Consider the following 22786-nt stretch of genomic DNA (forward strand, 5'->3'; position numbering starts at 1 on the left):
AAGTTGCAATATTCACAGACACCTATGTGTTTGGATTACAATGACTGTTTCTACTTTTGTCTTTGTACACATAAATTGATAATTGTGAGCTTTCTGTTGTATTTCGTTTAATGCCTACTGCATCCCCTTGGTATAAATATGCCTCTTTCACTGGCAGCCTACATTTTGAGCATGGAGCCGTCTCTCCCACAGTAGTTAACAAAATACTTGAAACCAGGCTAGTAATACAGGCTGACAACTGCCATAATTTTGTTATGTTCAGATTCAGTAAACTATAGTTATGTGGTGAAGCAATTCAGCTCTTTGTTAATGACAGATTTATTGAAGACAAGCTTTCAGAAGGATTGTACTAGAAATCCTATTAAAGTGCCATCCATTAAACCATTAGGATAGTCATTAAAACTGTTAGTGCAGACTTGTTATTCATGAGTTATTGGTCTCTTTCCATTCTCAGTGGTTTCTGTCAATACTACTCTTCCCTGTGCTCCATTGTGACTATTCAGTTCCAAGAAATGAATGTATATCACCTTTCTCTCTTTTCCTGCAGAATTTGTGGGGAGGAAGGCGGGTAAGAGAGGGGGTTTGGTTGGGAGGGTGTAAATGAAAGAAATTAAAACACTTTTAATTTAATTTAAAACACTTCATTTTTCCCAATTATATAGGATAAAGATTATACTTAAGATCCCACCCTTTTTATTTTGATAAGAATCATGTTAAAAATCTAACCATATAGAAACCTATGGCTTGTCTTTCATTTTCAAAAAAAAAAAAAGAAAAAAGTAAGAAAAAGATTTGGAAGTGGAAAGTACTGTACTGTGGGATTAATGCATCCTTAAACCAAACCGACAGGAACATCTGGTCTTTAATCTGTTTTCCTTTCTCTTCACCGTTTTGAAATAAGGGATTGAACTTTACGATAGTAAATTTAAAGTTGCAATTTAATATACATGCATTAGAGTGTAGTAGTTAAGAGCCCAGACTCCAAAGTCAGAAAATTCTGGATTCACATCCCAGTTTCACTGCTTTATGGACTACCAGGGTGATTTGTGCAAAGTGTCTTAACTCTCCTAGGCCTCAGTCTCTTTATTTGCAGTATGGAGATAAGAGTATCCACCTAAATTTGTTTTAAGGGTCACTGTACACACGAGACTCAGTGCATCATGATGATGCACTCATCATTATCATCAAAATCAGAAGTAATTTACCCCGATTACTTCTCAGTTCCATTCTTTGATGAGGTTAGAGGGAGACAATCTAATTTAGTGTTGGCTCGTTCAATATTTTTTCCTGGTCATAAATCTACACTGAGCTTTATCTCTAAATGACCATAGAAGCCAGTTGAAAAAGTTGACATGGATTTCACAAAATACCCTCCAAAGTGTTAAGTCCTATAAAGTGTTCGAGTGACTCAGTCGCTTAAGTGTTCAACTTCAGCTCAGGTCATGGGTTCAAGGTTCATGAGTTTGAGCCCTGCATTGGGCTGTCCGCTGTGATTGCAGAGCCTGCTTGGGATTCTGTCTTCCTCTCTCTCTGCCCCTCCCTCGCCTGTGCAGTCTGTCTCTCTAAAAAATAAATAAAAACATTAAAAAATAGTAAAATCTTTAAGAAAATATCAACTGAACCATAGTAAATATTTTAAGAGTTTTTTCAAGTGAAAACTGACTCAATTTGGGCAGCATCAAACCAGAAGTGTTTGCTAGGGCAAGGACTCGTTATAAAGAGTGAAAGCAAAGAAAAATTATTGATTGGCTATAGCTTAAAGCCTAGTTGGCTGTTTATGACTGGTTGTCCTTAGGGTTTTGATTTTGTAACCCTGAGGCTTTTACAGACTTAGATTCTCATTTACCTCCATAGGCCGTCACAGCATTAGGACCCCCTCAGTCTAATGGAGTCCTTGTTTAATTAACTTAATGTTATCAATCTCTACCTCTCAGAGATAAGTACTGGTAGTGTTGATGTATAATATTCTAGCTTTCTGTATATACATATGTATGTGTATATATTTATATCTCTAAATATCTAGATATATGTATATGATATAGTGTATATAATATAATAAAATACAGGTATATATTTAATAATTTTTTTTTTACTTAACAGGAAAAGTGGATGTCTTTATGTCAGTAGATACACAGTTTCAATAGCTTCATAGGTTTTTCATACTCTAAGTCACTTAACCAGTCCCCACCATTGTAATGGTTCTATAATGGTTATTATATACATTTGTCCAGGGGAAAGACATGTTTTTCACTTTCAAGGCTTTTAGGCAGAGTTTAGTGCCTGACAGAAAGTCCACAGTCTAATCTTAGGAGATGATAAATTTGAAGAAGTTGCAATCTTGGATGAAGGTGTGTCAGGTGAAAGTATCTTGATGTGGTCACCTTATTCCAGGACTGATCATTAGTTTTGTAAACTTGAGAGGTAATTTGGTTCTGAAGACCTCACTTTTCATTAGTTTTATGATCTTAATGGCTATGTCATCGATCTGTGATGACTGGATGCCACTGTCTTTCTTGGAGGGCCAAGTAATCATGCTCATAGTCCTTTCTGATCCTCCCTTTTCTGTGTGTCTATGAGTTACTTTTCTCTTTTTGAATGACCTAGCTTCTCTTTAGGTATGTTAATGCAGGGATATTTTAAAAAATTGTTAATATCTTTAGAACATATTATACTTGAAGACATGTTTAATGCTTGATTTGTGTAATACTCAAACAATAGAATGAGTCTATGGTTCCATTCCCAGAGCATTAAGAAAAAGAAAAGGATAGAAATTATGGCATAATTCTACCTAGTTTTTCAGTAATAATTTTTAAAATATAAAATATTAATTAGACACAGTAGATTAAAAATTGGTATTATGCTAAGTGAAATTAGTCGGAGAAAGACAAAAATCATATGACTTCACTCATATGAGGACTTTAAGAGACAAAACAGATGAACATAAGGGAAGGGAAACAAAAATAATATAAAAACAGGGTGGGGACAAAACATAACAGACGTTCAAATATGGAGAACAAACAGAGAGTTACTGGAGGGGTTGTAGGAGGGGGGATGGGCTAAATGGGTAATGGGCATCAAGGAATCTACTCCTGAAATCATTGTTGCATGATATGCTAACTAATTAGGATGTAAATTTAAAAAATAATAATAAAATTAAGAAAAAAATGTTTTTATAGAATGATCAACATGTAAATCGGTTCTTTAGCTTTGTTCTTTTCCTCCATAACTGAACACGTATCCAACTAGCTTCTGCACCACCACATTCTTTCCAGCCTCTACCCTGCCCCAGAAAAAGGAAAATATATATAATCTGAATAGGTTAAAATTCTGGTTTAGTGGAGAATAGGGTAAATGTGTGTTAAGAATCACATGTTCTGTTCTTTCCCTTTCTCTCTTTTCTGTGCAGCTCCATAGACAAGTTGAACAAGGTAAATCAATGAGTCAGGCCAGTGCCTCTCTTATTCTGGCTTTAATTCTACTCTTATGGCAGCAGAGTAGATAAGTGGAGGCAGATGTTGTTCTTCAGAAATTGGTGTCTTTATTTTTTTTCCCACCCTCCTGTCCATGTGATAGATTTGTAAGTGAACTTAGTATCTGTCTGTCTGTTTCTCTTGCCCTCTTTGTACATATACATATTCACCTGGCTGTGTTACTGAGCATGAAGCTCACCTAGATCCCAAGGTATAGATATGGATACAAAGAAGTTAGAGTCTGCTTTAACCTTATAATTTATTGTCCAAACTGGGACACTTTGAAAGATGGTGCTTTTGATAATGAAACAGGGACAGAGGTGTAAACTGGGATATAAGCCCCCCTAACTTAAACCCTTTGCCAGTGCTGAATCCTGGGCTGTTTTTCCTTCCATTTTATCAGGACCCTCCCAGTCTCCCCACAACAGCCAACAAGTGGCCTTGAGACTTCAGAGGAGCACAATTGTTAAACTCCCCAAAATAAAGGGAAAATCCACTGTATTAAATGGTTAACTGTATACACATTGGTAGTATGTCTAGAAAATTTGGTAATATGAATTGTTACCTGGCAAGCAGTCACTGTGTGATACTTCAGAATAGTCAGTGGATATGTAAAAGTTGGAAATCATGGCACAGAACGCTATTATACATGTTCACTTGGAAAAATTCAAAAGTGCCAAAGTCCGAGATGACTCTTATTATGAATCAGAGTACAGACAAGTGTGAGCCTGGGAGCCATTCTGATTATTTTTAAAGATGATTTTCTATATTTTTGGTCTATTCCAATATATGTTTATTTAATAATCACATGTTCTGCAGGGAAATTTATTTAACTATTTCTAAGGCTCTGGGGAAAAAGTCACGGTTGCCATATATCCTGCCTATAATGCATTTCAGCCATTCATTCTATAAATATATTTTAAAATAAACTATAAGCTAAACACTGAGTATACAACATCAGATGAATCACAACCACTATAGTGATATCCTCGAGTGATTCTGTTTTTTTTTCCCAAAGGGCAAATATGTAAAATTATCAATTCATGGACATTTTTCTAATATATTTTACCTAGAATAGTCTTTAATTTTACATTATAAAGCCAATATACATTTTAAAGAAATTAATTTCTGAAATTAATCTTTTAGTTTAGAAATAAACTCTAAAATTCTAGATTTGGGGAGTTCTAACTTTTCTAGTTTGCTTATCACATGTAACGTAGAAGAAAGTAAACATGACACTGTAGGTTGTAGATATTTTCTAAGCTACTTGAACACCATGGGTATAAGTAGTAATGATCAACCTGTGTGTCTTCTTTAATTAGAAGCCTGTATTTAGTATGGTACATTATGTCCTTACCTAGGAGTAATGATATGAACAGCAAGGGGTTCTTAGTATGTACTTAATATATACACATATATACACACTGTACCCAAAAGACATAGGTGGAAACTCTTGTGTTTCAAGTAGATAGTTGCATTAAATACATTTGGGGATGGAACTAGTTAGGGGAATTTTTTAAGTGATTACTTGGGATTTTCTCTATTGTGTCACAGACTTGAAGGAAGCATCATGCTTTTTCATTTCATTTCAGATGTAAAAATCTTATTTTTTCAATCAGGAAATGAGATGCGAAAGGCATTGACTGAACATTAACAAATGTTTATTCATGTTTCAGTTTGGAAACTCATCTGTTTTTCCTCTCACATCCGAAAATAAACATGGGAGAGGAAACAGAGTTTTAACAAATTTTTAATTGAATAGCAAGCAAGGTAATACTGAAAACCTAAAAATACATCTGTCTACAGTATGCAGAGTAAAATGAGGGAAAATTAATGTTTTATTTTAATTTTTTAGCATTTTTAAATTTATTTTTGAGAGAGAGAGAAAAACAGAGCTGAGCAGGGGAGAGGCAGAGAGAGAGGGAGACGCAGAATCCTAAACAGGGTCCAGGCTCAGAGCTGTCAGCACAGAGGCCGATGCCAGACTCAAACCCACAAACCGTGAGATCGTGACCTGTGCCAAAGTTGGACACTTAAATGACTGAGCCACCCAGACACACCCAAAATTAGTGTTTTAAAATTAGATTAGAAATTTGTGTATTTGATAAAGAAGAATTAATGTTATCACTTAAAACTCCACTAATCAAACTCTCAAAAACCAAGATGATGATTTATCTTTCCTATTTTCCTTATATTGTTGTTTATAAAATGCTGTTGTAATAGAAGTCACAAAACAATTACAAAACCACTCCATTTGTTGATTGGTTTTTCTTTTGAATCTACTTTTACACTGTATTTCTGAATGCTCAGGTCTCCAAGTATCAAATGAAATGAAAAACTGAGAAATATATGTGTTTATGTTCTGTTGTTGTTGTTATCTGCCGTAGAAAAGTAGATCAATTTTCAAATTATATAGATGGGCACATTGTTACAGCAAGTGGGAGGACAGAGTGGATTTCTTTGCCTAAATTAACTGGGTGATTGCTTCAGTGTCAAAGGAGATCCACTTAGCATAAGGGAGAAAGCAGACATTCCTTACATGCTAAGATTGTCTTAAATAAGGGATGTTCTTGCACAAGTCAGATGGATGGAGACAAGAAAGGGAATACATCTACTGTTCTTTTACTGAGAACTTTTCATCAGGTGTTTTACATGTATTATTTTACTTAATACTTTTGAGTCTATGCAAACGTGGCAGTGTTTACAGAGTGGTAAGGAATTAATACATTCATTTTGTTAATTTGGGGCCAAAATTTAGGGTTGTGCTATTCACGGAAAAGGAAGGATGCCACTCTGAATTTATTCAGTTTTAATGCTGCACGTAGATTGCAATCAATAATTTTATTTGTTACTCATATGCATTTCTTTTTATAAACACTGTAATTACTTTCTATCAATCCAACTTTATCTCTTTAATCATAGCAGTTTAATAAAATTTTAATAACATTTTTCTTGCACCAATTGTCTAGAAAATTTTTAATTCCTTTTGCTTTTCCAAATAACATCTGAAGTCCTAGTCTGTGAATTATACTTGTAAAAATGACTATCCATGAAGCTCTAGTCTTTAATAGGAACATCAACTAACTTCTGTCCATTGTTTTCTTATTATGTACTTTAATCTGATATAGGAGAAAAATAGCTAAAAACTAAAACATTAGGATTAAAAGGTATCACTGCTGTCATTGTTCTAGAACATTGCTTTGGAGAACTAGGAATTTTTCTTTTCTATATTCAGTATCATCTAGGAAAATGTTGAGACACATTTAACAGGAGAGTATAATAAAAAGAACTGGCCTTTTAAATCTTCAGATCTTAATGTTGTGTGTTCTCTTCTGAACTCTCGTTTGAAAAGATCTGTCAAAAATATTTTTTTTTTCAGTCACACATATGAAGTAGTAAAGTAGCTTATCTGCATTCCAGAGATCACATTGCATTGCCCTACTGAATTGAAAAAGAATCCAGTGTTTGTTGCTGTTGCATTATTGTTTTTTTGTCATGTTGAATTTATGGTAAATTAGGACAAAGTGAAATATACTTCTATGAGTAAATGGGATTCTCAAAGAAATAAACTATCTCCTCCTTACTTAGTGCCTAGATATAATTTAGGAAAAAAAATGCTTATCATGTGGTTGCCTCAAATATTTACTCACCTCATGTGGCTGAATGGTTTACAATGAGTTTTGTCTCCTGTTTGCTTCTCTATATATCAATTCAAATGTAAGTAAAGAAATCATTAATCCAGGTACATTTTGTAAGTGTTTGTTACACGATATGTTATAATCAGGATTGCAAATGAAACCATTAGACAACAGATAAAGTTGATGTGATTTTATCACTTACCTGAAGAACAAAATTAACTATATATAAAAATACCTTATTGAAAAATGTTTTAAGTTTATTTTGAGAGAGAGCAAGCACAAGTGGGGGAGGGGCAGAGAGAGAGAGAGAGAGAGAGGGAGGGAGAGAGGGAGAGAGAGAGAATCCCAAGCAGCCTCCATGCTGTCAGCCTGGAGCCCAATGCAGAGCTCAATCTCAGGAACTGCAAGATCATAACCTGAGCCAAAACCAAGAGTCAACTGAGCCACCCAAGCACCCCTGCTTGAAATATTTTTAAATGGCTTTTCAAATTGTTCATCTTTCTACTTAAAGGTGGAGAACTCCTGTATGTGTTCATTAGTTAACACTGGGAGTCTTGAGAAGTCTCTATTTCAGCCCTTCAGACTCTGTGGCTTGGATTAGAGGTACTTTTATAGGGAAAGACTTAGGAAGTTTTGATACTAATTGGATAAAGGAGAACAGGAAAGGTGAGGTTGCCAACCTGACACTGGGAAGACATTAATAGGAAAAAGGAACAGAGCAGACTGCCAAAGCCAGCAAGGGGCAAAGAGAAAGCCAGCACCTGAGACTCAGGGGCTCCGACCTCCAGACTTTGCTCATCATCATACTTTCTACTTGATCACATTCCACTTCTTAAAGCATCATTGGATTCAACTAAACTCATGTTCTTCTCTTTGAAGAAAGTACTCATTATGCCAATTGCAGCCCTCGGCTAATTGTGCAAAATACAGCCCTTCTCAACTATGCAAACACTGGTCTTCTTTAAAATGGATACATATTAATTTACCATTTCCATCTTGGAGAGACAGAATATGAATGAATGAGAATTTTAAAAAGCTTCATTGCAGAAATACAGTCAATGGCAGATTGCTTCTCTAAACCTCAAATAGGGCCTGAGAATATGTGGGTGCAAACCACACTAAGGAGTAAATGAGCCTACTGACTGGGAACTCTGTGGAATGATAGTCTTTCTCTAGAGGTTAAGGTCATTGAAAGTTCAATTCCCTGTAAAAAGGATGGTTAGTCTGACCCATAGTTTGCCTAGTCAAATAGCTGGTCTATTCCTTCTATATAATTAAATTTTTGTTAGTTGTTTTAAAACCCACACAAAAACAGGATGTATCTTTTTTGTGGTTTCTCTTTGAAGAGGTTCTAAAGAGAATATTTTGAGGTTTTACTCTTAGTGGACTGAAGAGAAGTTGGACGCCAAGCAGCTAGTATTGTAGGGGGATTGTACATGTGAATTATATTTTTCTTCTTGTAGAGAAGTTGAAATTTTGCAGAACCATATTTAAAGGACTTTAAGTTGATGACTTCAGCTTTATCAAAAAAGGTCACTCTCTGGATACAGTTTTATTCAATGACTGTAATCAGATGTGCAAGTTTATGAGCACTCCCTTGTTTTGAGTTTACAATTATAAATATAGATTAGAAGCACAATAGAGATTTTTGTTCCCAAACTTCCCATTGTGTTTCAAGACAATAATTGAAAGACATAAGTAAAACAATCAAGGAATCTTCTCAAACTTGGCGAGAGAAGAAGCATAACATCGTGGCGAGGCATTGTGACTGGGTCCAGAATGCCTGGACCCCACAACTAGCTTACTAACTGTTTGACCCTGAGAGGTTGTTTCACTTCTCTGTACCTCGCTTTCCTCATCTACAGAATTGTGATAATAATGGTGTCTACTTTTAGGCTCTTTGTGAAGATAAAATTAGTTAATATATGTGAAGCACAAAGAAAACACAGCAAATGTCATATAAGTGTTATTTTAACTATATAACCATTGGATGTAAAATATTTTTTTTTAATCTGGGTTTTCATCACGAATATAGTGCATGGAACACCTGGGTGGCTTAGTTGGTTAAGCATCCGACTGCAGCTCAGGTCATGATCTCATGGTTTGTGAGTTCAAGCCCCGCATCGTCTGGGTGCTGACAACTCAGAGCATGGAGCCTGCTTCGGATTCTGTCTCCCTCTTTCTCTGCCCCTCCTCCGCTCACAGTATGTCTCTCTCTGTCTCAAAAATAAATAAACATTTAAAAAATAAAAAAAAAGAATATAGCGCAAAATTATAAATCCATCAGTTATATGTTGCTTATTTTCTAACCTATTTTAAGACAAAGTTCTAGTTGCTTAAAAAAAATGAGAACTTTCAGACCACCAAGTTAAAGACTACATAAATGCAAAGTGTTTGATATTAGCAGCTGTCTAATCAAGACTTTCTCTTTCTTCTTTACGTTACAGAGAAGTTTTTCTTTGGTCCCTCTTCTCAGTAATGCAAAGTCATTGAGGTGAAGATCTGTTAGTATTAGAATTATTTCAATCACAAGTATTAGGGTAGGAGGGGGAGTGTGTCATGTGCCAAGTGTGCAGATAGGGAAGCAATGTAAAATGATTTGGCATCTTGGTAAAGTTTAGGTGCTACATATTTCTTTGTCCAGTAAAGGGCCTTGTTGATTGCCTGGAGAAACAAAAGTAAATATGAGAAAGTAGCATTCTTGTTTATAATTTCTGTAACAATGCAATGTGCAAATGTCATATAGCTTATTTTTTTAAGTCTATTAATCAAATTTGGGTTGAATACATCTAACTTGCTTTATTTCCAAATTGCAAAGTTTCCTCCAGGGCAACTACAGAAGATCCGGCCAGGTTTCCAGCTCAGAGGGTAGAATTCGAGATTGAGTTCTGAGGAGGAGGGGGTATCTCGCCAAAACATGTTTGAATAAACAGTGTCAGAAGGATGAGAAGAGATACATGAGAGTCAGGCTGAGGAAAACCAAACACCAACAGCAGGAAGAACAAGAAGAACTCATTAGAAACAAGAGTGCTTATTTCAAATTGTTTTGAATAATACTGGGATGGCCTCAGCTTAACTCTATAGTAGGAAGATGGATGGTAATGGTGTGTGGGCCAAAAATATGAGACTAGAGTGGAAATGAACTTCTCAAGACCAAGGTTGCCCTTTCTCCATGTTGACCATTTCATTCTTCCTTAAGAGGATCTCAGCAAAAGAAACCAGAAAACAAAGAGGCAAAGCAAATGTGCCTGCATCTTGCACTAAGGACAACATAAAGAGCGGGTTTTGAAAATTAGGGTCTTAGTCATCCATGATACCTTTGCCTCATTAACATGGATAATTGAAATTTGATTTTTCATAACCAGTTTTATTTTTTTTCTAAATAGAAAAGATCATCTTATACCTCACCTGCTTTCAGTAGTTGCTGTTCTTTACTGTGTTTACTGCTTTCAGCATTCTGACAAGCTCCAGAATAATGACCTATGCTGTGTATTGTTAAACGTTCAGTCAGACAGATAGATACAGATAGATGAGTATGTGTTGCACAAAGACAGTTTAGCATTATTCAATCAATGTTTGTTTGATCCCTGTAAAACAAGTATAAATGTAAGCTGCATCCCATCTGTTTTATCATCCATGTGAAGCCAACCTCATTTCTAAAACTTGATTTCTTATGTAATTGCCCCAGAATGACAGAGGATGATCAGTTGGGAAGAAATATCTTTCAGACTGGTGAGATAAAGGATAGTTTTGTTGAAGTGTGTTTCATATGTTGGGCTTCCTCATTTTGCAGTGGCCTTCGGGATAAGTAGTAGCATTTTGGCTTGGTAATTACCAGATGTTAATCATCAGTTGGGCTTTGAAATCACACAGACCTGGGTTTGAGGGTGAATGTATGAGCCTAGCTGTGTGAGCAAATTACTTAACCACCAAATAGCACAGTGCCTGCCACAGAGCAGGCCCTCAGTAAGATTTATTAAATTAATTTTTCTTTACTTCAATTTCCTTGTCTGTAAAATGAAGAAAATAACAATACCTACCTCATAGCATTTATGAAAATTAAAACGGGATACTGCATGACCTGGCAGCTATTATAATTATCCTATTACTATAGGTCTTCTTCTCATGGGTCATACTTTAAGTCTAAGCATATTAACATATGTGAAATAAAACTTATGTTTCCATTACTGGTTTTTAAACTCTTCAATGTGTAGGTATCAAATCGAGCATTCAGAAGGCTGAGAATATGTGGCAAGAGTGGAAATGGACATGAGTTAACAGTGTCTGCATTGATAGATGCAATTTCATTAGTCTAATTAAATGCTTGCCACTTTACACATCTGTGAGTGATCATAGTCCGAATAACGGCCATCAGAGGGAGTAATACCTTCCACCAAAGCACTGAACATCAGCGAGCTTAGCCGCTTCTTGGGATATTTTAGAAAATAATGTGCAAGAAGCTTATGTACTCAGTAACGCTCATCAGTGTAAAGTGGGATATCAGTGGTAGTTGTAATTTCGGGATCACATACTTTATTATTAAACTGTATGATAATGAGTGTTAAAGTTATTAATCATAGTGCACTTTACCTTGCAGTTTCCATTGTCTGTTCTCTAATTGCCATGATATAGGGAAGAATTACTCCATGATTTCTCTTTATGAACTCTTCTCAACATTTATCCATCAATTCAATTCATTTAAGAAAATCTCTTGAACCATTTATTGAGCCATCTTTGTCAGTGCAAAGATGACTGAAGGTGTATGGGTAGGACTGTGGCTAAGGACTCTAGAATTTAAGCTGTAGGTCATTCAGAGCCAGTGGAATTCTTAAGCAGGAAACTAACCTGTCCAGAGCTGATCTTCAAAAAGACTACTTTGGTATGAAAAGTGACTTGTAGTTAGAGGTTTGAATAGAGAGTCCAAGCAGACATCAGATACTGAAAGATTGAGTTTAGGGAGTGGCAGTGGGCTGGTGACTTGGGGCTGATTTAAGAAAAAAATAAGGTATGGCTTGGTCACCAAATAAATATGCTTTGTATAGAGAAGGTTCAAGGTTGACTTGAAGGCTTCCACCCAGGCATCTGCATGTTTTAGCTCATCAGATACTTGGAGAGAAGTACATTCTGCAGGGGAGATGATGAGCTTCCCTGGAAGAACAAGCTAGAAAGACCCCGAATTATATGATTCCTTAGACTCTGAAGCATAGATAATTATTTTGCTGAATACTTTTTCAATGATAGGCTACTTATATATAGATTAGCATTGGCTAAGAAAAGATAAGGGTTTTATAATCCTTGGTATATTAGGGGCTAGAATCCATACTGCTGAGAATTTTAGAATGTTTGGAGGCTATTCATGAGGGTTAATAGGTCGACTCTTTGCAGTTGTGAGTTTTACCAGCCCTGTTAAACACAAAATATACACATCTTTAATATTGTCACTGCTGTTGGATATGTTTTACTTTCCAGTTCTACAGATACACATAAAGGCATGAAAAATGCCCAGTATCAAAACTAACTGCTAAAAATTCTATTAACATAACATAGTATCTTTACTTTTCACAGAATTTTACCTGCATATAACCCTTACCATTATTTCTGAAAACTTGATTTTAATCATTTGAAATCATGTTTATGTAATTACTGAACTCATGTTTCCTTATACCATGAAATTACGTCTTAAAAAAGTGCCCATGTCCTATGATAAAAGAAAAGAGGTTTTGATTTCCATAACATTGCAGGAAATTAAAAAGTCCTTCAGAGTATTTTTTCTATAATCAGATCCTGAGTTCAGTCTCAAAATGATACTGCTTTAACTCTAAGAAAACTATATATTATTTTATATTCTGTGTAATATTTATTTTAGATTATTGAGTAATGGGTTGAATGAAGGTATCAAGAAAATGCATTATAAATCAGAAAAAATATGCTTAAGTTAAAGAATAAAAAGAAGCAAGCTTTGTAAATATAACACATAATAATAGGAAACATAAGTAGAAAAGCAATTAGATCCTATCTGCATTGGGTTATAAATTAATATTTGAAGATAAACATTAGATTTGCCAACTTCCCTTCTTTACTGTTATTCTTAACTGTTTGAATTGTACACATTGCTTGTGCTACTGGCCATAGTGTGTTATGGAGAAACAGACTAAATTTTAAGTTGCCATCAAAGTGGAAGCCTAGAAGTGAAGAAAAAACAGGGAAACCTGTGCCCAGTGAAGCTAGTGAATGGCCAATAAATTTAAAGGGTGAGGTTACATCCTGACAGGAAAGACTAGGGAGAATAATCAAGATAAAATAATGTTCACAGAACCAGAAGGAGTATTGAGCCAGATAACTTATAAACTACAGCTGCAGAGAAGGAAATGGAAAACTAAAACAATTTTTAAAACACTGCCTTTCCAATATTAATGGAACATCCATATCGATTTTTTTTTCATTTGAATCAATTGTTGGCGACTATCACTGTTTTTTACTATGATTAATCATTTCATGTTAAGCTGGGTATATTAGTGTTCAGCTTCATAAGTAGGGTCATCTTGATAAAGTGTGGCTTCAGACTTTTCTTTTTAAATCATGTTTGTTACTTGTGATAAATGCCTATAATCTGGTGTTATTCAGTATTGATTTTGTGTGTGTGTGTGTGTGTGTGTGTGTGTGTGCTGTTTTTCTTTTAGTCAATTGACCCTGGCCAGCAGTTCACATGGGAACATTCAAACTTGGAAGTAAACAAACCAAAGAATAGATATGCGAATGTAATCGCATATGATCATTCCCGGGTTCTCCTATCAGCAATAGAAGGTAAGGAAATTCAGACATTATTTATACTTTTATTTTTCATGAATTTCTAAGTGTTTGCATGAAAATATAGTTTTAACTAGGTTTTTCGCTATCTATGGAAATAGCTAATTAATATTCAGGCACCACTTGTTCTCACATTTTCTTTACTTCATACAAGTATACTGTATGTGGGTACACAACATCCCCAGCACCACATAGCATAGAAGCATCTCTCATTACCTTCTTACCTCTATTCTAGGTGAAAGACTTCATAAGGTACATGATGCTTGTAGAGGGGAAGCAAATTGAGGTTGCCCATTTTACTGATGGTTGCTGATATAAATAAACAGGTGATTGTCAGAAGATGCTCATAGACTATTATTTTTAAATGGGTGACGGGTTTGTAAATAAATCTGGATACCTCCTAGGGACAGTAGAAAGTTTAGGAGTTTGTGGCGTGGTGATTTATAAAAATTAAGAATATCGGAAATGTCTGGTACAGCTAATTTGTGGACTGCTTGGTAATCTATCTCTCGCAATTGTGGCAAGTAGTTCATTCCAGAGGGAATGGTTGCTCCTAAAAGATGAGGAATACACCTCTAATATACCTAGCTTCTTGTAAGGAGTCATGAGGAGAGTATTTTCCATTCATCTCTTTCCAGTAATAGATCTCTTCACATGGCATATTAAAATCATTTAGGAGCGCGTGTTCAACACTCAGCATTTTGTTAGTTTTTTTGTTTTTGTTTTTGTTTTTTTTTGCTATGGTAGCACATTGGATTGCTGTCCTTACAAAATAGTTTACAATGTCACTTAAATCCTTCCTTCTGTCATAATAGCTAACCTGGACCACCACCTTCCACATACCACATTCATCCTCACTGACATCCAGAAAAGCTCTGTGGCCTTTACATACTTGAAGGTTCACCACTTACCCTCTTCCAGATGTCTTATTAAACCTTGAATAATACCAACTTCAAACCCAGTCATTTTCAGAACCTTACAGTTCAAACATTTTCATCTACACTTGTTCAAATATCTTTCACATTTTTCTGCTTCCCAAATCTGTGATTTGGGAGGTACCACTTACCCCCTAACTCTGACCAAGCCCTACATGCCTTGTTTTATGCCCAAAATTAATTTGAAAGTGAGACACTGATTTCCCAGTAAACACAAAAGGCAACCAATACATTTATTTCCAGTGTTTGGGGAACAAGAACTATCTTCCAGCATGTGAGCAAGCCCATACCTGCAGCCTCCTTTCTGCAAAATGGTGTTATATGGCATAGATATATTTTATAAAGTTCTCATAGTCAATTTTACTTTTGATGTTGGAAAATGTTATAATCCATTTTTGAGGCTATTAAAGATCCTAGGATCTTGAGAGTTAATGTTTTTCCATACAGGAAAAAAAAATATCATGTTTATCAAAATTTCACCAATGCTAATTCAAGCAAGATGGTGTCAGACAGGTAATTGCTTCAAGTCCTGTTTGAAAACTGTAATTGATTTATGTGGATGATTATTTGCATATAGCGTTTACATTTTATCTTTGTATTTCCCACTTTAAAATGTAAAAAAAAAGCAATTTCTTGCCTCAGGTTTCTTAAATCAACTCCATAGATAATAAGAAACTAACCCAAGTCACAAGTGGAGGAAGGAAATCTTTTTTTTTTCATTAGCAGAACAGGTAAATTATAGAAATTAAATGAATATAAATTGAGAATCTATTTGGCATGATCTTGGCTGGAGAACTTGTCAGTCTGCCTTTGCTGTATTATAACATTGTTTTCACTCAGAATTAGGTCATTCAATACTACTGTGTCCCTGTACTTTTACACACTTTATCATTATTTTCCTTAACCTGTTATTTTCCACCATCTTAACAGTAACGTATGTCGAAGGACAAAGAATATTCCTCTTTGTACATTTATTATGATATATGGAAACTATGTACATTTCATTCCTATGCTATTTTTACAGTACAAAATCCAAAGCACTTGAATCAGACTAAAACCTGCCTTTTTATAGCTCTATGCTCATAAATATACCCTAAATCTAGAGCTGACCTAGAAACCAAAAGTGTTTCAATTTTAAGTCTTATGCAAAAGGTTACAAGCATTTAATTGAAGTTTATAGGCTATAGAGAGAGCTTTAATCTAGATTACAACCATGAACAGCATTTTATCTAAGACTAAGCCCTAATCAGCAGATATTTAAGGGGGTAAGCAACAATCCTATATCTTAAGCACAGAAAGGGAAATGCTGGAGACTGGAACCATAGAACTGCTCACTGAGGCTTCCCACATAAAAGGAGCTTTGATAATACACAGCCATATTTTTTAAGAGCATTTAAACGTTAAGAGACTTGGGGCATCTGGGTGGCACAGTCGGTTAAGCGGCCGACTTTGGCTCAGGTCACGATCTCACGATCCATGAGTTCGAGCCCTGCGTCGGGCTCTGTGCTGACAGCTCAGAGCCTGGAGCCTGTTTCAGATTCTGTGTCTCTCTCTCTCTCTGCCCCTCCCCTGTTCATGCTCTGTCTCTCTCTGTCTCAAAAATAAATAAACGTTAAAAAAAAATTTAAAAAAAATAAATGTTAAGAGACTTCATGCACAATTTATAAAATTTAACATGCTTGTTTTAGGCTCCACCTGTGGTGATAACTTAAAAGACTTTGGTCAAAGGTTTTGTTTTGGACACTTTTGCTGCTGTTTCCCCAGTGATGCTGGCTGCTCTTCATGTTTACTTTGCAGAGTGGTCTGACCTACAATAAAGGAGATCTGGAAAGTCGCCACAGTGATTCCTAATATCCTTATCTTGTTTCCTAGAGCAAAACTTTTACATGACTTCCGCCAAGCAATGGCAGGGGAAATAAACTAAAGAATGGGGAATTGTGTGTCAGCACCAGCGTGCTTATTGAATTCTGTGAAAATAGTGATACATCATGACATGTTTCCAAATTACAGCCATCTTATTTATGCTGGGGAAAATGTGGAGCAAATTCAAGAGAGTTCTAACTACAGAATGCTTACAATTATTGAATTGCAGAGCAAGCAGTGTGGAAACTGCTTTTGACCAGTCCACTTACCGTTTAAGCTGTTCTTAAGAGAACATAGTAATTCCCGAGGAAAAGAGGTGATAGGATTTATTTTCATAGTTAAAGCTAAATATTGTCAAAGACTAAATGGAAACTAATACTTATATTACAATTAAGTAGTATATAATAATATGCTTGATCTCATAGAATTCAGTTATTCATTACTTTTACTAACGTAGGAAAAAAGAAATTGATAAACCAAAAGATAAGAGCAAGGAAATCTGGGTTTGGGTCACAGCTCTGTCACTTACTAGTTATGTAACCTGGTCTTCTCTCAGTATCAATTGTTTCAGCTGAAACCTTATTTATTTACTTATTTATTTAATTTGAGTATACTTGCCATACAATGTTACATTATTTTCAAGTAAACATCCTAAGTGTTAGGCAACTGATTCACCTTCTCTTAAGTTATGCTGTGCAGAAGACAAGTGTAGCCTCCATCTTTCACATACAATACTATTAAAATATCACTGACTATATTCTGTATGTTGTGCCCTTTATTCCCATGATTTATTCCTTCCATAACCAGAAGGCTGTATCTCCCACTCCCCTTCACCCATCTTGCCCATCCCCCCCACCCACCTCCCCTATGGCAATCACCAGTTTGTTCTCGGTATGTATAGTCTATTTCTGCTTTTTATTTATTTATTAATTTGTCTTATTTTTTAAAAGCCACATGTGCGTGAAATCCCTTTCACTTCTGACTGGTAGGAGTTAACTCTATGTAGCTTTCTTATCAATTGTATCATTTACTGTATACACTACAGTTTGATGAAGCAACAGCATAAGTACCTTACTATATACATATCCACACTTGGAGATGAGAAGAGTGAAGCTCAGAGTGTTGGCCCTAAGCCATACCACATATGAGTAAGAGAGCTCAAACTAGAAGTGCGCTCTTGTGATTCTCTGACCCATGCCTGCATAGGCCCACATATTTGCACTGCTTTCCTACTGATAGAGGATGTATCTGTGACTAAGTCACTAGCTTGAATCTCAATGCCCAGACTTATCACTTTGCCTAAAAGTCCACTTTATCATTAGGCTGTAACCTATGGATAATATAAACATTACATTTTAGTATTTCATTTCCTATTTTACGGCAGAACTAATCTGAGGCAATGACACAATACAGGGACTCAGGAGTGATCCCAATGCTTAGGTTCCTGCAGTTGTAGAAGTAAGGTCAAGTGTATCTATCCTTAATTGATTCCAAAAGTGATCTACTTACCTCAATTCTTGTATGTATCTTCAACTTCTTATAAACCCAGGAATATCAATTAGTGGCAGATTATTTATTGTAATGTCTTATAACTAGGAAAAAATCAATCTAATTATTTCAGTTCTAGATACAAACATTTTTTTCTAAAATTTATTTGCTCTTCACTGCTGCCAGTATTGTATTTCTATTAGTAGAATCATAATTAACATTTCACTTTAAAAGCCATATTCAAATGGAATTATTTTAATTGTTGGCCAGGACTAAATATAAAGCAAACTTTTTAAAAGCCTACTTTTTATGTCAATGACAAAGACAAGGAGTTAAAATAGATATGATTATCTGGGTATCTATTGTGTGTTGGGCACCATCTCATAGACTTTATATAGTGTATAAAATCATGGATGGATTTTATCTATAATGTTCAGAACAACCTCAAAAGTTAGTTGTTACCATCAATTTTAAGGATGAAGAACTGTTAAAGTTTTAAAAACCAAGTAACTTGTTTATAATTAGTAGCTCGTTCATGGCAGAGCCAAAATTCTAACATGAATCTTTTGGACTCAAGACTGTTATTCTCTCCAATTGGCCACTCAGAACTAAAGAGGCTTTTGAATTCATGAAGACTGTGACTATATATGCCACACCTAATTCAAACATGATATCTTTTTGGCTGGGAAGACTGTCTAGGAATTTTGAAATATACATTTTCAAACATTTATGTTGGAAATCTGAGAACTAGAGGTCTTCAGTTGTGTCCTTAGAGTAGTCAAAGTAAAGTTTTCCAAAGAATAAATCATATATAAATGCTTTCAAGTGGAATTTTTTGTTTGTTCAATATTATTTTTAAAGTTCTATTAGGAAGAACACTGAATAAGAAAACAGAAGACTGGACACTAAAGTCTAGTTTAAACCGTTCTGTGACCTTGCTGTTCTGTGACCTTGGGCATGTCACTTAGTACAATTCACCCTTTGGGGAAGCTAGATCCTTTTTAGAATCTGACCACCACACTGGGTGCCTAGGTGGCTCAGTTGGCGAAGCGTCCAACTCTTGGTTTTGGCTCAGGTCATGATCTCACAGCTTCATGGATTTGAGCCCCACATCGGGCTCTGTGCTGGCATCATGGGGACTTCTTGGAATTGTCTCTCCCCCTTTCTCTCCCTCGCTCTCTGCCCCTCCTCCACTAATCCTGTCTCTGTGTCTGTCTCTCAAATAAATATACTTAAAGGAAAAAAAATGAGCATTTTAAACCCCACTTGAAAACCAAAAGCACTTACCCAATTTATTTGTACACTAATTTCAGAGAGTTCAAGGACACAAAAGCCCTTTGAAAGCCCATTTGTCAATTGAGAACCCTGACTTAGTGTGTTTAGTTCTGTTTGAGAACAGAATGAAAATGTGTAAGACCCTTCATGCTCTTCATAAAATTCTGAATATTGATTCTACATCTAGAGATCAATAGACACTGAGTAAAATTTATTAGATAAATATTAAATCTTGGACATTAAGACATTCTGAAACAAACAAACAACAAAACAAACACTCCCACTTAAGCCAGAGGGTTTACTCCAAGTTGAATTATTGGCCTATGTGTATGTCTCCTGCCAAGGCAGATTTAAATGATTTTATCTATGAGAGAATTAGAAATGGCAAAGAGTAATCCACATCATTTCACATGCATTCTGTAACACTAGTACTTGTTAATCTGATAAGAGAAGCTTAGTGAAATATGAGTTTTATTTTTCTGGTTTTGAAGGAATATATATAAAGTTTCAAAACCTAAGTATATGTATTCACTTCTCTTTAATGGGTACATTCTTGCAAGAGCCCATATGCTTCTCAATAACTTCTTTTCTATTAAATCATCAATGGCCCTTCCTGGTTCTGAAGAGTGTGTGCCTTGATTTCCTCATCTGTGCAATAGGATTAATAGTAGTACCTGCATCCTAGAATGACTAGGAGAATTTAATGAATTAATACCTGTAAAGTTTTTAGGAGAGTGTCTGGCACAAATAAAACACCAAATAAATATTGGAAACTATTGAAATTATCATTGCTGTTATGAATTCTATTACTACTATTGAAATATCCTATAATTTATCCTCAGATGGTATATCTTCTGTATGTGATCTATGGAAAAATTAATAATATCCAAATGAGAAAGCTGCATATATTTGGAGTACTCTGTGAAGCAAAAAAAAAAAAAAAATATATATATATATATATATACACATGATAAATGGAAACCAGACCCACAATAGCATTGCAAAATTCAAGAGGGGGAGAGTGTGTTCTCTTATTAAGTGGAAATCCAAAATAAATCAAACAGATAATGTAAGCGATTCAAAAAAATCCAACTGTAAATAATATACATGATGTTGCAATAACTTGATTATTTGTGAGATGGGCAATTTAGCACCTTTAAAATGAGAAAGTGACTCACGGGAAACCACTGCCCCTAAGATAAATCATGTTTCTTAAAAGTGAAGAGAAGAAACTAAGGATGTTCCCCTGTGGTGCTGATTCACCTTCTACCACCACACTAGGGCCTCACATTTAAGTAGTGTCTTAGCTTCTCTTCTGCAGAGTGTTCAGTGCCTGCAGATTCATTTCACACAGCTGTCAGCACGTGATAACATATTCTCCCTTTCACATAATCCTCATACTGTGAGTTACGTTTTATTTTTATAGAATCATCTGATATTTTTTTCAGTAAGTAAAAACAAACCAAACAAAAACATAGGGAAATAAGTTAATACAATCTATCCAACATTTTTCAATAAAATGTTAATTATATTATAGTAAATATAAATGTTCCATATGAAGCTCTGACACCAAAGAATTTATTTTCCCCAGTAACACATCCCTTTAATAGCTGCCATGTGCTATTTCCCACATCAATTCAATAAATATGATTCTTTTTCCTCCCTCTTGGTTCCTGTACCCTCTCATTCTCCCTCTCCCTCCCTCTCCCCCCTCACTCTACCTTCCTCTTTCCCATTTCCCCCTCGCCCCTGACCCTCAAACACTAATGACTAATTTGTGAGTATGTGTTTATTTGTTTTATTTTGCTCTTGAAGTTCTATTTGAATAAGTGAAAGAATTTTGGTAGACTATATGCTCCATCTAAGAAAAAAAACAAAACAAACAAACAGAAAACTTGTCTAAATCTCATCCAACTATTGGTTGAGTTTATTCTTCTCACCTTGCTCAGGACATCAATCATTGATTTAGCAATCAATGATTAACATTCCCAGTCCTTCACTTTTCAAGTTGATTGCTTACAAGCATGACAAAGTTTAATCCTTTTATTTCAGGGTAGTTTACTTTTGTTTTATTTTTTTAATAAAAGCATTTCTTTTTGAGGAGCAGGGCACAAATTTTCCTGGCCTAATTTGTATTAAATAGAGAGCTGGATAGGAGTTAGCCTTTGGAAACTTGGAGCAGTTTTACAAGGTGCTTGAAGCTTGCCTAAAGACTAATTAGAGCTATTTAAATGGCATCTTTCTCCTGCATGTAGCCAAGCAAATGGTGTGGGGATCTGTTATTCCCCAGCTCCTATCTCAGCCTGTACCTGTGATGTTTCTTATCTGGAAAAGAGAAAAAAAAAAAAAACATTTTTAAGGGATGGCTGTTTGTGTTGATTTTCTTTACTCTGTTTCCAGGAAGCCAATCAAAGAATAAATCAAAAAGGTCCGTGAGTTTATTTTTATCTCCATTGTCTTTAGTTCAGTTATTGGGATTTCTTTTCATTTTTATTGTACACCTGTGAAGATTATGCTAATGAATCTACACTTCATTGCTCTGAGGCTACAGAGAAACTTACATCATCTGTGCCGTGGTTCTGTTGTTAAAATAAAGGTGCAGGTTGTATATCGCTGGGAAGTCATAAAATAATTATTTTTGTCCTCTCCATTATTTTTTAATACAGAAAATGGAAAGGGGCCTTCCAGGTTTGGAATAACTTTCATCAATAGAATATTAAAGAATGACTGGGCTTATTTAATTACTGTTTATTACATTCATCATAAGAATAACTAATATCCACTGGTATTTTGGAAGTTTCAAATGCATTGACTCATTAGATTCTCAAAGAGGTGTTGGGCAAAGACATAATGAGAATGCTGCTCATATTTTAGGATCTATGAGGAGGCTGGGGCTCTGTGTGTTTCCTACAGACAGAGCTCCTGTCGCCATATTCTGCCTTTGATTCAGACTACCTCACTGTTGAATAATAATAATTTGATCTTTATTAATAAAAGCTTAGTACGCCAAAACTCTATAATTCTGTACTGGCCCAAGCTTTGCTTTATTTCAGGGAAAAGTGCTCCCTAACTAGAAACGAGTCCATTCTATCACAGGTACTGATAAGTTTCAATATATGTAGCTAACCTTGGGATGCATTCAGTGACAATTCAATCACCCACTTCCTTCTCTTTGGCCACTCTCATAACCCAGCCTCTTCAGCAGTGCTGAGGAATAGAAAACCAAGGGGGAGAGGACATAGAATCTTGAGAGGATGGAAGCTCGCTTCACAAACTCTTTGAAAAGTATCCATTCCCCCATTAACTCATT

The 22786-nt window shown here is 35.4% G+C and overlaps 1 protein-coding gene across 13 annotated transcripts in view; it reads left to right on the forward strand.

The window, feature by feature from the left end:
* The window catches only part of PTPRD (protein tyrosine phosphatase receptor type D), a 534534-nt gene that overhangs the window by 438111 nt on the left and 73637 nt on the right, over positions 1-22786 (forward strand). For all 13 annotated transcript variants that reach the window (XM_047830543.1, XM_047830548.1, XM_047830545.1 and 10 more), the window contains one exon: positions 13789-13912. In XM_047830543.1, coding sequence (XP_047686499.1) covers positions 13789-13912 — 124 coding nt within the window. The remainder of the gene's footprint in view (positions 1-13788; positions 13913-22786) is intronic.

This window comes from Prionailurus viverrinus, chromosome D4 (genome assembly GCF_022837055.1).
Source record: "Prionailurus viverrinus isolate Anna chromosome D4, UM_Priviv_1.0, whole genome shotgun sequence".
NCBI classification, from domain to species: domain Eukaryota; kingdom Metazoa; phylum Chordata; class Mammalia; order Carnivora; family Felidae; genus Prionailurus; species Prionailurus viverrinus.